Genomic DNA, 15,538 nt, shown 5'->3' with positions numbered 1-15,538 from the left:
TAGAAATCAGTAACTTAAAAAGACCAGAATTCAGATTCTATAAACTTAAAAAGACCAGAATTCAGATTCTATAAACTTTAAATTCTGGCTCTACTTTAGTTAAAATACAAGGTATCTAGATTTCTACAAATATGTAGATTCCCTTGTTGTTGTCTTATATATGAGTTAAAATTATGTGTTTAATTAAAACAAAGGTCATAAACCTGTCTGATACCAAAAATTAAAAAAATGGAGACCCTCAATAACATGATTATAGCAACAATTTTTGTTACAATTTTGTTGGTATATACATGGAAAGTGTTGAATTGGGCATGGTTTAGGCCAAAAAAATTGGAGAAGTTTCTTGGACAACAAGGCTTATGTGGGAATTCTTATAGGCTACTCCATGGAGACTTGGAAGAGTTCTCTAAGAGCATCAAGGAAGCACAATCCAAGCCTATTAATATTCTTTCAAATGATATAGCACCAAGAATCATTCCTTATTTTATTCAAACCATTAATAAATATGGTAAGTCTTCTAAAATTAGAAGCAAATTTGAACTTTATGAGTTCAGAGGCTATTGATTCCGTTAGACTATTGTGTTTTTGGTGTTCAAGATTTAATCTATATGTATTAAGTTGATTTCTTAACACATATACATAGTTTGTGTCAAAACTATTGTCTGTTGAACTCATAGCTTATACTATACTCTCCCAATTTATGTGTCATATATACTTCCCTTTTAAATCTGCCTCAAAAAACAATGTCGTACTTCTTTATTTAGAGACAATTTTAACTTCAAGTTTTCCGTCTTATTCTTAATGAGATTGATTTGTAGCCACACAAATGTGTATGACTTATTTAAGACCATGAGTTTCAAAACTTTCTTTCTTTCTCAATTTCAGTCACTACAACAAAAACAACTTTTAGCTGCAATGAGTAGACACATTAATAAAGAGTGTTAAAGTCTTTATCGGCATTAGTTAAGTGTCATTAGATCCAATGTCGCTAAAGGCTTTAGGTACATATACAAAGAGTGCTAATTGCCGCTAAAGATACATATTTAGCGGTAATTGAGCTATTATCGTTAATTAAATGCCGTTAAAGATCATTTTTGATGTAGTAAGTGTCCAATCAACCAGGGGCGGAGCTAGTAAGGGTTTGGAAAATTACACTGTTTATATATGGTTAAAATTAATTTTATGTATATATAGTAGATGTTGAACTCCCTTCTATTTCTTCATATTTTGAACCTCTTAACGAAAATCCTGGCTTTAAGTTGTGAATGGAAGCTTTTGTGGACTCAAAAAGATTGTGTTTATATGCAGGGAAAAATTGTTTTGTATGGTTTGGGCCAAAACCAATGATACTAATAATGGAAAGTGAACAAATTAGAGAGATATTTGCTAAGAACTATGTTTATCAAAAGCCTCACCACAGCAATCCAGTGGCCAATTTGTTGGCTAGAGGCATAGCAAACTATGAAGAAGATAAATGGGCAAAACATAGAAAAATCTTAAAACCAGCTTTCCATATGGAGAAGTTGAAGGTTCTACTCTACCTTATTTTGTCTACACACATTTTTTTTTTTTTTTGTAATAACTGACCTGACTGAGTATTTACATCAAATTAATGAATGTCAGACACGTGTCTTTTGTACATTCATGATATGAAACCCGCGTGTTTAAAACTCCCCTAAATGGTCTAAAACCACTTCCTCCTAAAAAGTCCATGACACACAACACTCACAACCACGGGCGAATACAACACTTGGATAGAAGATTCATCTGAACTCAATATTTTTATTCAAAGCATAGATATCTAGGTAGAAAGAATAGTAAATTTTCAACAAATATTATATCTAAACTTGTAATGAATCGATAGAATTAAAATCTTGTATCCACTTATATAACTAATGAGATGCATTTTTTTCTTTTGTTTTGCAAGTAGCTTATGTTGCCAGCTTTTTACTTAAGCTGTATTGAGATGCTAAAAGAATGGGAACAAATTGTCCCAGATGAAAGATCAAAAGAGTTGGATATTTGGCCTCAATTTCAAAAATTAACAAGTGATATGATTTCGCGTACGGCATTTGGTAGTAGCTATGAAGAAGGAAGAAGAATATTTGAACTTCAAAAAGAACAAGCTGAGATTATTATGAAACAGTTCAATTCCATTTATATTCCAGGATCAAGGTACGTAATTACGACTAAAGTTATGGATCTGCAATATTCTTACTCGTTTAGAGTTATCTACATCGAGCACCAATTCAACTATTGTTAATAGAGGTGACAAATGAGCGGGTTGAGATAAGGTCTGTGTACACTCTACCCTCATGAGCATCACTTTGTGGGGTGTCAATGGGTATGTTGTTGTTGTTGTATGGTCCAACTTGTTTAAACTTGGACGAGCTGCTAAATAATAGATTGATCTTTGAGGTGGATGTAACCTTTTGGCTATGGATTCATATGAATTCAGTGTAAGGTTGAACTCGTAAAGTTTAAATCCTGAATCAACCTCTGCTTGATTTTGCACCTCTAGACATGCAATATATGTGTTTTTCTTTTTCTCAACTTACTAAAACTTTTAACATGTAGATTTTTGCCCACCAAAAGCAACAAGAAAATGAAAGAAACTGAAAAAGAAGTTCAAGAATCGATAAGGCGTCTAATTGACAACAGATTAAAGGCAAAAGAAGCAGGGCAGGAGTTTGGTGATGACTTATTAGGTACATTACTAGAATCAAATTCCAACGAAATCGAAGAACAAGGAAGCAAAGAATTTGGATTAACTATCAATGAAGTAATTCAAGAATGCAAATTATTTTATTTTGCTGGACAAGAAACCACTTCAGTGTGGCTTGTTTGGACTATGATTTTGTTATCTAGACATCAAGATTGGCAGGCAAAAGCCAGAGAGGAAGTTTTGCAAGCCTTTGGAAGTGATCAACCAACTTTTGATGAGTTAAGTCGGTTGAAAATCATAAGTTCTTTCAACACAACTCATACATTGACACATGATATATATATTTAGGACGGGTTCTGTAGGTTCAACTGATTATGAACTAACTTATCTCTTTTACATATATGAAGAAAATTTGATATGCATACATATTATGTGATCACTCTCCGTTCGAACTAACTGACTCTAGATTCTGGATTTAGTCAAAAACTTGATATGCATACATATTATGTGGTCACTCTCAATTCGGACTAACTGACTCTAGATCCTGGATTTAGTAAAAAAATTGATATGCGTGCATATTATGTGATCACTCTTAGTTCGGACTAACTGACTCTAGATCTTGGATTTAGTCCGAGAGGATAAGATCCATTATTTATATCAATTGGGAATAACTTACATATCTATAGAGATAGCAGGGAATTCATAAATTTCGTTAAACGTGTTTAAGATTTACTATATCCATAGAGGGTACAATGGTGAAGCTAGACATAAGTATTTGAAATGTATTTNTGCTCAAAATTTCAGAACCTTCGGAATAATTTTTCAACCTTTAAAACTAATAATGAACCCTTTAGTTGACACAATTTGCTGAAATAGTGTCAAAGCATCCAAGAAGCTTAAAAGCTCACCCAAAACTCATTTGGCACTTCCCGAACACAAACCAAATATGCTACTAGCTTGAAAATGACATTTTGGACTCAATGAAATCGTCGGAATTTGAATTTGAGGTTTCCTTGACCCGATATCCGATAAGGCATCAAGAAACTAACTTTAGGCTCAAAAACTCGAAACGCACTCGGGGCCTCTAAAAATTCAACCAAGACTCATTCTAGACTTAGATTCACCCCCTGAATCCAATGGTGCCCTCGGAATTCCATTTCGAGCACCGGAACCTCGTTTGTTGACCAAAGTCAGCTCTTGATCAAAATTTCACAATTTTTGCAACTTAGGACCTCGAATCTTCGTTTTAACTCCAAATTCAACTCCGTAAATTCTCATAAACCTGTTATGACATTCTAAAACTGCTGGAATCGACGGAAATCCGATTCGAGTCTCGAAACTCCAAATGACTCGAAATAACACTTTTAACCAAACTTTAACTCTTAAAAACTCAACATTCCAAAAACTCAACTTTTCATCAATTTTCCTTCAATCCAACTTCGAAAATACAACAATTAGGACTCGGGGCAACTATCGGGAGGGGTAAAACGGTCATTTTATGAAAATTTCCAAAAATGACCTTTAGGGTCATTACAATGACACAAAACACTCACAACCACGGGCGGATACAACACTTGGATAGAAGATTCATCTGAACTCAATATTTTCATTCAAAGCATAGATATCTAGGTAGAAAGAATAGTAAAATTTCAACAAATATTATATCTAAACTTGCAATGAATCGATAGAATTAAAATCTTGTATCCGCTTATATAGCTAATGAGATGCATTTTTTTCTTTTGTTTTGCAAGTAGCTTATGTTTCCAGCTTTTTACTTAAGCTGTATTAAGATGCTAAAAGAATGGGAACAAATTGTCCTAGATGAAAGATCAAAAGAGTTGGATATTTGGCCTCAATTTCAAAAATTAACAAGTGATATGATTTCGCGTGCGGCATTTGGTAGTGGCTATGAAGAAGGAAGAAGAATATTTGAACTTCAAAAAGAACAAGCTGAGATTATTATGAAATAGTTCAATTCCATTTATATTCCAGGATCAAGGTACGTAATTACGACTAAAGTTATGGATCTGCAATATTCTTACTCGTTTAGAGTTATCTACATCGAGCACCAATTCAACTATTGTTAATAGAGGTGACAAATGAGCGGGTTGAGATAAGGTCTGTGTACACTCTACCCTCATGAGCATCACTTTGTGGGGTGTCAATGGGTATGTTGTTGTTGTTGTATGGTCCAACTTGTTTAAACTTGGACGAGCTGCTAAATAATAGATTGATCTTTGAGGTGGATGTAACCTTTTGGCTATGGATTCATATGAATTCAGTGTAAGGTTGAACTCGTAAAGTTTAAATCCTGAATCAACCTCTGCTTGATTTTGCACCTCTAGACATGCAATATATGTGTTTTTCTTTTTCTCAACTTACTAAAACTTTTAACATGTAGATTTTTGCCCACCAAAAGCAACAAGAAAATGAAAGAAACTGAAAAAGAAGTTCAAGAATCGATAAGGCGTCTAATTGACAACAGATTAAAGGCAAAAGAAGCAGGGCAGGAGTTTGGTGATGACTTATTAGGTACATTACTAGAATCAAATTCCAACGAAATCGAAGAACAAGGAAGCAAAGAATTTGGATTAACTATCAATGAAGTAATTCAAGAATGCAAATTATTTTATTTTGCTGGACAAGAAACCACTTCAGTGTGGCTTGTTTGGACTATGATTTTGTTATCTAGACATCAAGATTGGCAGGCAAAAGCCAGAGAGGAAGTTTTGCAAGCCTTTGGAAGTGATCAACCAGCTTTTGATGAGTTAAGTCGGTTGAAAATCATAAGTTCTTTCAACACAACTCATACATTGACACATGATATATATATTTAGGACGGGTTCTGTAGGTTCAACTGATTATGAACTAACTTATCTCTTTTACATATATGAAGAAAATTTGATATGCATACATATTATGTGATCACTCTCCGTTCGAACTAACTGACTCTAGATTCTGGATTTAGTCAAAAACTTGATATGCATACATATTATGTGGTCACTCTCAATTCGGACTAACTGACTCTAGATCCTGGATTTAGTAAAAAAATTGATATGCGTGCATATTATGTGATCACTCTTAGTTCGGACTAACTGACTCTAGATCTTGGATTTAGTCCGAGAGGATAAGATCCATTATTTATATCAATTGGGAATAACTTACATATCTATAGAGATAGCAGGGAGTTCATAAATTTCGTTAAACGTGTTTAAGATTTAATATATCCATAGAGGGTACAATGGTGAAGCTAGACATAAGTATTTGAAATGTATTTTTCAGGTAACGATGATTTTGTACGAGTCCTTAAGACTTTATCCACCACTAGCAACTCGTATCAGGAGGACTAATGAAGAAACTAAATTAGGAAATTTGTATCTACCAAATGGATCATTGCTATTTATACCAACGATCTTATTGCATCACGACAAACAAATATGGGGCGAAGATGCATAGGAGTTCAAGCCAGAGAGATTCAAAGAAGGTGTTTTAAAGGCGACAAAGGGCCAAATGATATTTTTTCCATTTGGAGCAGGACCACGAATATGCATTGGACAAAACTTCGCGATGTTAGAAGCAAAAATGGCTATAGCTTTGATTCTACTATGATTCGAGTTTGAGCTCTCTCCATCTTATAAACATGTTCCACATTGTATTGTAGCTTTGCAGCCTAAGTTTGGTGCTTCTTTACTTCTGCAGAGGCTCTAGTTTTGGTGACAAATGAACCTGGCCAGTTGTTTTGTAAGAAGACGAATTTTATAGGTTCAATTGAATGTTTTACTATTTGCATATAAGGATATAGGGGTGTGTAAAAACCGAACTGACTGATAAATCAAATCAGAAAAAATGTTATTGGTTTATTATTATTGGGTGATTGTGTTAATAGTTATTTAATGATTTTATAAAAAAAACTTATTAGGTTATCAGTTCGATATTAATTTTTTAATATTAAGTTACTGAGTTAACCGGTAACCCCATTAAGAATATAATAATTTACTATATTAATTTTTAGTCAGGCATAAATATAAAAATAAATATTAATATAATCATTATATTACGCTATAACTATAATGACCTTATACAATTAACACTACTTAACTCTAGCCTCTGTATTTTCTTTTAGGTTTTAGTATTACTTTAGTCTTTATTGTTGCAATTTAGTCTGATTTGCTTGTTTCGATGTATGCGTGTTATTAGTGATATCTTTTGATTGATATTAGGATATCTCTTGATTGATATTCCATATCTTAGTATCTCATTAGTGATTTAGTTTCTATTATAATTAGGTGAAGATCACAATCCTTTAGTAGTTGATTCTTTCCTTATTTGTAGTTTGCTCTCTTGTATAAATACACATACATATTAATAAAATAATATACTTCTTCTCTCCAGCAGTAAAGTTTATATGGTATCAAGAGCCTAAAAGCTTAACAGCGTTTTTTTTTCTTTTTTTTTCCCTTGAGAATTTGTGTCTTTTCTGCTGCCACTAACAATGGTTTCAACCAATGCCTCCACTGAGAACACCCCAGCTACATCTTCTCCTGTATCTGTAGAAAATTCTCCCACAATTCTCACCATGAATAGCAATGAGCAGTTGATCAATATCAATGTTGTTGCTCAGGCACCTCTAAAGCTCGACAATACAAACTACCAATCCTGGAGATACCAGTGGGAAACCATCCTCACTGCATATGATTTTCTCCATTTTATTGAACAACCACCAAGTTCAACAGCCACTCCTTTCCATAAGCGACAAGACCATCTCATTCGGAGTGCCATTGTTGCCTCTTTATCTTCTGATATTGTTCCATTTGTCATTGATGCCAAATCTTCCTATGCTCTCTGGCAAAATCTGACGGCAACCTATGCGAAGCCATCGCGTGCTCGTATCATGAGTCTTAGAGAGTCTCTAAGCAACTTGAAAAAGGGTAATCTCTCTATTACTTCATATCTGCAGAAAATCAAACAAATCTGCAGCACTTTAGCTTGTGCTGGCATTCAGATTTCAATGGATGAGCTCTTCCTTCATGCTCTTCATGGACTTCCAGCCGAATATGACACTATCACTGCAGCTCTACGTGCTCGAGAAACTCCAGTGACATTTGAAGAACTTCATGAGAAGCTTCTTGATTTTGAGCAGAATCTCATTCGCTCATCTTCCTCTACCATAGTTCCAATCACAGCAAATTTTGCTGCTAAACCATTGCTTCACAACAACCGCTCTTGGCCCAATCATGCTTCACGTCCTGGAAACAACTTGAATCCTACGGATAGACCTGCTTCCAACAATTTTGGTGCTCAACTTGCTGGTCAAAACACCAACAGGAACCGTCCTCGTGTTACTTGCCAACTTTGTGACAAGCCTGGTCATCACGTGAAGCAATGCCGAAAATTATTAGCGATTCTCTCTCTCATCAATGGATTTGGATCCGATGGACATACAAGAAATAATGCTCCGTCTCAATCACAACAGCCACGTGCTAACTATGCAACCCACAACACTAGCAATGATGGAAATTGGCTTGTTGATTCTGGTGCCTCGCATCACGTCACACAAGATCTCCACAATCTGTCCCTTCACTCAGATTATGATGGCACTGAAGACATTATGCTCGGTGATGGTAAAGAACACAAAATCACCCATACAGGATCTGCTTCTTTACCTTCATCTTCTCGGCCTTTAACTTTATCCAATGTTTTATGTGTGCCTAAGATGAAAAAGAACCTTATTTCTGTTCATCATCTTTGTAATGATAATTCTGTCTCTGTCACGTTCTCACCTTATTCGTTTGTTGTGAAGGACTTTTGCACGGGGGTGCCTCTACTAGCAGGGAAACCTGAAAACGGTGTTTATCCATGGCCTCATCCCTTCGATCGCCAACCTCTCCTCAAGCCCTCACCACCACCACAACCGCAAGTGCTTCCAATTGGCATCGACGTCTCGGTCACCCGTCCTCTCCCACTCTTCGTCAAGTTTTCAAGCTTTTAGCTATTTCATCTTCTTTAGAAAAATCCTTCTTTTGCAGTTCATGTAAATGCAGTAAAATGCATAAGTTTCCTTTCTACAACTCTACAATAAAGAGCAATGCTCCTTTGGAATACATTTTTTCGGATGTTTGGGGTCCTTCACCAGAAATTTCAATAGATGGTTTTCAATATTATTTAATATTTGTTGATCATTACACGAAATACATCTGGTTCTTTCCCATAAAACGAAAATATGATGTATCCATTATATTTCCCAAATTTAATAAAGTTGTAGAAAAGCTTTTTCAAAAGCCTATCATCTCATTCTATTCTGACAATGGTGGCAAATTTATCCACCTTCGATCCTTCTTTGAAGACAATGGGATTTCTCACCTTCTCACTCCTCCACATACCCTTGAACATAATGCAACCGCTGAACGTCGTCATCGCCATACTGTTGAAACAAGTATCACCCTATTACACAATGCGAGTCTCCCTTTAAAATTTTGGTCATATGCCTTTACTACCGCAACCTACTTGATCAATCGTTTACCTACCAAAATTTTAGAGAACCAGTCTCCCTATTTTCGACTGTATAGTAAACTACCAAACTATTCCAAGCTTCGGGTCTTTGGTTGTTTGTGTTATCCCTGGTTAAGGCCTTATAACCAAAATAAATTGCAACCTCGTTCCAGCCCATGTATTTTTCTTGGATACTCACAAAATCAAAGTGCTTATCTTTGTCTTGATCCTGTGAAGTCTAGGTTATATGTATCCAGACACGTGGACTTTGTGGAGCATCATTTTCCATACTCATCTATGGAAATTAAGGCCAATCGTCCTGAGTCTAACACTGTTGATATATGGGTTCCCTCTCATCACATTATTCCTTTTACATCGAGCCCATCTAGTAACTCCTCCCATGCTATATCTTCAACATCGGATTCAGGAAGTATCTCTCATGAGGTTGCCACCAGCAATCGGTCTTCATCAGATGAGCCTGAGAACTCCATCACATCTTTCCCAGGTATGTCTTCTTCCACATCATCTTCTACCTCTGCTTCCTCATCCTCATTATCAGTGCCAACCCATTCCACTTCATCCGTTCCTTCTTCTGCCCCTATACCAAATCACTCCATGGTTACCCGTTCTAAAAACAATATTAGTAAGCCAATTCAAAGACTTTGTCTCAATGCTACTTTATCTTCTAAAGCTGAATCATCCCCTGCTGCACAACCTTCTAAATTGCAAGCCACTTCCTCAAATTCCCATTGTAAATCCAAGCCTACCAGATCCTTGGTTTCTTTCAATTCAATACTCAAACCTATTGAGCCTAGGAGTGTTAGCCAAGCATTAAAAGATCCTAAATGGCGTGCTGCCATGAATGAAGAGTTATCAGCTCTTAAGAGTCAAGGCACATGGTCTCTTGTACCTGCATATCATCAAGCTAAACCCGTAGGGTCTAAGTGGGTTTTTCGAGTTAAATACAACTCAGATGGAAGTATTAGCCGCTATAAAGCCCGACTTGTTGCTAAAGGTTTCTTGCAGCGTCCAGGTGTTGATTATGGTGAAACATATTCTCCAGTAGCAAAGCATACCACAGTGCGTGTTATTCTCTCATTGGCTGCCACATTTGACTGGCCACTTCGCCAATTAGATGTTAACAACGCCTTCTTGCACGGTACTCTAACCGAAGAAGTTTATATGTCTCAACCTCCTGGGTTTGTGAATGAGACATATCCCACTCATGTTTGTCGGCTTCACAAAGCAATTTATGGGCTTAAACAAGCTCCACGAGCATGGTATGAGGAACTCAAATCCTATCTTATTTCATATGGATTTTGCCACTCTCAGTCAGATCACTGCTTGTTTATATATGCTAAATCTGGAGTTATGCTCTATCTCATTGTCTATGTTGATGATCTAATTATCACGGGTAATCGTCAAAGTTCGGTGGAAGATTTTATTAGGTGTCTTGCTAATCGTTTTTCTATTAAAGATCTTGGTGATTTGAATTTCTTCTTGGGTGTTCAAGTTATTCGCTCACCTTCTGGAATTTTCTTAAGCCAGCAGAAGTATATCTATGAGATCTTAGACCGAGCAAACATGGTTGAAGCTAATCCGATGCGCACACCAATGGCAAGTGGATCTTGTCCCATGAGTAGTGATGGCTCTTTACTTGAGGATCCTAAAGAATATCAGAGTATAGTTGGAAGTTTACAATATCTTCATCTTACCAGACTGGATGTTGCCTTCGTTGTAAGCAAATTGTCTCAGTTTACAAGTGCTCCAACAACTATACATTGGGCTATGGTCAAACGAGTTCTTCGTTATCTTGCTGGCACATCTGCTAATGGTCTGTTTCTTCGCAAAGGCAAGTCACTAAATCTGCACGCCTTCTCTGACTCAGACTGGGCAGGTAATCGTGATGATCGCTCTTTTACTACAGCATACATTGTGTTTTTAGGCTCCAATCCGATCTCATGGAGCTCTAAGAAGCAAAAAGTTGTTGCTCGCTCGTCCACAGAAGCTGAATATCGTGCTATTGCTTCAGCATAAGCTGAAATTTGTTGGGTCCGTAATTTGCTTCAGGAGTTATCTATTTCTCTCAAGGAACCGCCTGTTATCTATTGTGATAATCTTGGCGCAACCTATGTGTGTGCTAAACCAGTTTTTCACTCCAAAATGAAGCACATCGAGATTGATTGTCATTTTGTTCAAAATCTCTGCCAACAAGGCCTGCTGCGTGTTTCTCATGTTTCATCCCGAGATCAGCTGGCTGATCTTCTTACCAAGCCGCTTCTAAAAGCTCCATTCGAAGCACTAAGATCCAAGATTGGTATATCAGACCGATCTACCATCTTGCGGGGGCATATTAGTGATATCTCTTGATTGATATTAGGATATCTCTTGATTGATATTCCATATCTTAGTATCTCATTAGTGATTTAGTTTCTATTATAATTAGGTGAAGATCACAATCCTTTAGTAGTTGATTCTTTCCTTATTTGTAGTTTGCTCTCTTGTATAAATACACATACATATTAATAAAATAATATACTTCTTCTCTCCAGCAGTAAAGTTTATACGTGTATCGCGTCAAATTATTGGACAAGTCATATATTTGTTTTGAAAATATTTTCTTATTGGTTAAACCAAAAATCGAACCGTTAAAAAACCAAAAAATGATAACAAATATCTTATTGATTTGATTATCAATTTAGCATATTTAAAATTGAAAACCAATAATACTTAAAATCGAATCGGGATACTGATTAGAAATAAAACGATTTTGTCGACTAAAGACTTGGCTTGCTTCGTCCGGGCCCACTCCATTTATTATAATTTTATAATAGCAAAGAACTATTCCTTTGACTAATTATTTTTATATTATGTACTGTAGTTAATAAAGAGAAAGCAAGTAAGAGAACCCCTTTCAATGGAGTTTTTATCATATATGAGATCAATGGAGATTTCTTACAACATAATTATAGAAACAATTTGTGTTGCAATTTTGTTGTTCTATACATGGAAAGTGTTGAATTGGGCATGGTTTGGGCCAAAAAAATTGGAGAATAGCTTAAGGCAAAGAGGTCTAAAAGGAAATCCATATAAGCTACTCTATGGAGATTTGAATGAGTTGACAAAAAGTATAGTTGAAGCAAAGTCTAAGCCTATCAATTTCTCTGATGTTATAGCTCAACGACTCATCCCTTTTTTCCTCAACTCCATCAACAAAAATGGTATGTTTCTCTTCCTCCGCTCTTTCAATTTATGCGATATTATTTGATTTGATATGGAATTTAAGAAATATTTTTTAAAATTTATGATTTAAAATAAGTCGTAAATATTTATGTGACAATAAATATAAATTTTCTTTTAGGACTGATTAAAAAAGTGAGTCATATTAATTGGACGAGGAAGTAGTTAAAGAAGCTAGTGTTTTTTTTTTTTGGTTAATTTACTTTTGTTCTTTTATGTGGTCCTGATTTTAGGTCAATTATTATTTTTATTTTTTTTTTAGTATAGTGACAAAAAATCTATCCTCACAATTATGTAAAAGTATATATCAGATTGATATTAATCAAGACTTTGTGTAGATATTGAGATGAGCTTGTCTAACACACACATATATATATATATATATATATATATATATAATACACTCGTGCTGACGTGACAAAGTGCTGAATTAAATGATGATAGTGACATTTGAGTCAAAAAAATTTGTCAGAAAAATAAATTATTAAAAAAAAATATCTTTAACCTATTTAACTAATTTGTGAAATGCCTATTTCCTGTTTGGTAAAATGCCTGAATAAACTGTTTGATTTAGTTTTTGAAATGCCTATTACCTGTTTGTTAAAATGTCTGAATGAACTGTGTGAAAGGCTTATTTCATGTTTACTTTCATTAGTGATTTTGTTGTTGAAAAAATGCCTAATCGAGTCGATTGCTTGGTTTTACAGTTATTTCCTGATGATTTTGTTCTTTGCCCTTCAAATTGCATATAATTCCTCTAAAAGAGATGCATAATAACATTAGGTACCATTAAAATCATTAGTAACATAATGAAGATAGTCTAGTTAAAATGTCCTCTGTTTCTTTCATTTGTTTCATCCTCTATTAAGCTAGCGTTACTCGCAGGTAAAAGTTCTTTCATCTGGCTAGGCCCCTACCCAATTGTGTTGATCACGAATCCTGAACATGTAAAGGAGATTTTCACAAAGAATTATGTGTATCTAAAGCAAACTCATCCCAATCCATTGACCAAGTTATTGGCTAAAGGTCTTGTAATGATTGAGGAGGACAAATGGGCCAAACACAGAAAAATCATCAATCCTACCTTCCATGTCGAGAAGTTAAAGGTTAATACTTCTTTTTTTTTTATTGAAGTTATTATCCAATTATAACAAGTACTGCTTGTTTTCTCATTTGTTTTGTACAGCATATGCTGCCAGCATTTTACGTGTGTTGTAGTGAAATGATAAGCAAATGGGAGGAGATTGTTCCAAAGGAGACATCAACCGAGATCGATGTATGGCCAGACCTTGAAATGATGACCAGCGAAGTCATTTCTCGCACAGCATTTGGAAGTAGCTATGAAGAAGGAAGAATAGTATTTGAACTTCAGAAGGAACAAGCTGATCATGTAATGGAAGTAGCACGCTCAATTTATATACCTGGATCTAGGTACAATAATTTACTTATCATATTTCCACATTTACCTTTTATTTGTCGTTACATAAGTACAATACAACAGAAGCTGTACTCTGCCTTTCTGCTAAATGACTGTTGTATAGGTTCTTACCTACAAAAAGGAACAAAAGAATGCTGGAAATTGAAAAGGAAATTCAAACAACAATTAGGCGTATCATTGACAAAAGATTGAGGGCAATGGAAGGAGGGGAGACTAGTAAAGATGACTTATTAGGCATATTACTTGAATCCAATATGAAAGAAATTGAACAACACGGAAGCAAAGATTTCGGAATGACAACAATTGAAGTGATTGAAGAGTGCAAGTTATTCTATTTTGCTGGACAAGAGACCACTTCAGTGTTGCTCGTCTGGACAATGATTTTGTTGTGCTTACATCTAGAGTGGCAAGTACGTGCCAGAGAGGAGGTGTTGCAGGTATTTGGAAATGATAAACCAGATTTGGAAGGACTTGGTCGCTTGAAAATAGTAAGTACTGTTCACAAGTTCTTTTCTTCCAATCTTTTCGATAGTATGTTTTGTGCCCTCAATATAGTGGTCCCATAGGATCCCCGAAGTTGATAAAAAGTGAACCAAGAGCCCGAAAAAACAATTACGTGTTTGGATAGAAGTATAAAGTTGATTGTTAGGTAAAAGAATGTTCATAAGCTTTTTATTAAAATGACTTTAAAGTTAACTATAAAAGACATAAATTTTAAAGCATTTTTCCTCAGAGGACAACAACGGAAATGGAATGGAGTCGAGCCCATTTGGATTGGCTTAAAAAAAAGTAGTTTTTAAGTAAAAAATAAGAAGTCAAACTGAAATGACTTTTAAGTCAAAAAAAAAAAGTAGGGGGAGACCTACTTTTGGTTTTTGACTTATTTTAAGTCATTTTTTACCTTGCCAAACACTTCGTAACTTATTTTAAGTAATTTTTGACTTATTTTAAGTTATTTTTTATATTTGTCAAACACTTTCAGAAGTCAAAAACTGACTTAAAAGTAGGTTTGGCCAACTTTTAAGCCAATCCAAATGGGCTCGTCGTTTTGTTGGCCAGACAAAATATGCTTAAGCAGAAAAATCATAAATTAAGGGTGATCAACTTATAGCTTTTGACTTGTGAGCACTTTTGGTGCCAAAGAAATATTTGTAAGTTTGTTAGAGCTTTTAGCCACACCTTGTAATTCTTCTGCCAACTTATGCAATACTTTTTTCACAGGTGACCATGATCTTGTACGAGACGCTAAGGCTATTCCCCCCATTATCAACATTTGGTAGAACGAATAAAGAAGAAGTGAAATTGGGAGAGCTAAATCTACCAGCTGGAGTGATACTCATAGTACCCGCAATCTTAGTACATTATGATAAGGAAATATGGGGTGAAGACGCAAAGGAATTCAAACCAGAAAGATTTAGTGAAGGAGTGTCAAAGGCAACCAAAGGACAATACTCGTTTATTCCATTTGGTGGGGGACCTCGAATTTGCATTGGACAAAACTTTGCGATGATGGAAGCAAAAATGGCAATAGCAATGATACTACAAAGGTTCTCCTTTGAACTCTCTCCATCATATACACATGCTCCATTTGCAGTAGTGACTATTCATCCTCAGTATGGTGCTCCTCTGCTTATGCGCAAACTCTAAGATGATATTTTACACCATTGGTGTTGTATGATCGATACTAATTTGTCACATGATGACTG

The 15,538-nt window shown here is 35.4% G+C and overlaps 1 protein-coding gene and 1 pseudogene across 1 annotated transcript; both read left to right on the top strand.

The window, feature by feature from the left end:
• The first annotated feature begins 228 nt into the window (after nt 1-228).
• Nucleotides 229-6,373, top strand: LOC125851144 (cytochrome P450 CYP72A219-like; annotated as a pseudogene).
• A 5,672-nt stretch (nt 6,374-12,045) lies between these two features.
• Nucleotides 12,046-15,538, top strand: LOC125851143 (cytochrome P450 CYP72A219-like). Its single transcript, XM_049530933.1, has 5 exons — nt 12,046-12,375; nt 13,280-13,500; nt 13,581-13,825; nt 13,936-14,320; nt 15,054-15,538. Exons 1-5 carry the CDS (start codon nt 12,072-12,074, stop codon nt 15,477-15,479), a joined length of 1,581 nt encoding a protein of 526 aa, XP_049386890.1. The 5' UTR covers nt 12,046-12,071; the 3' UTR covers nt 15,480-15,538.

This window comes from Solanum stenotomum, unplaced genomic scaffold (genome assembly GCF_019186545.1).
Source record: "Solanum stenotomum isolate F172 unplaced genomic scaffold, ASM1918654v1 scaffold22997, whole genome shotgun sequence".
Taxonomy (NCBI): Eukaryota; Viridiplantae; Streptophyta; class Magnoliopsida; order Solanales; family Solanaceae; genus Solanum; species Solanum stenotomum.
This window is presented reverse-complemented; position numbering and strand designations above follow the sequence as displayed.

Bases quoted from the DNA above. Each gene is read 5' to 3' on its own strand.
- LOC125851143 (XM_049530933.1), top strand. From the start codon at position 12,072: ATGGAGTTTTTATCATATATGAGATCAATGGAGATTTCTTACAACATA. The intron at 12,376-13,279 runs GTATGTTTCTCT...CGTTACTCGCAG, and splicing joins CAACTCCATCAACAAAAATG to GTAAAAGTTCTTTCATCTGG. The intron at 13,826-13,935 runs GTACAATAATTT...ACTGTTGTATAG, and splicing joins ATTTATATACCTGGATCTAG to GTTCTTACCTACAAAAAGGA.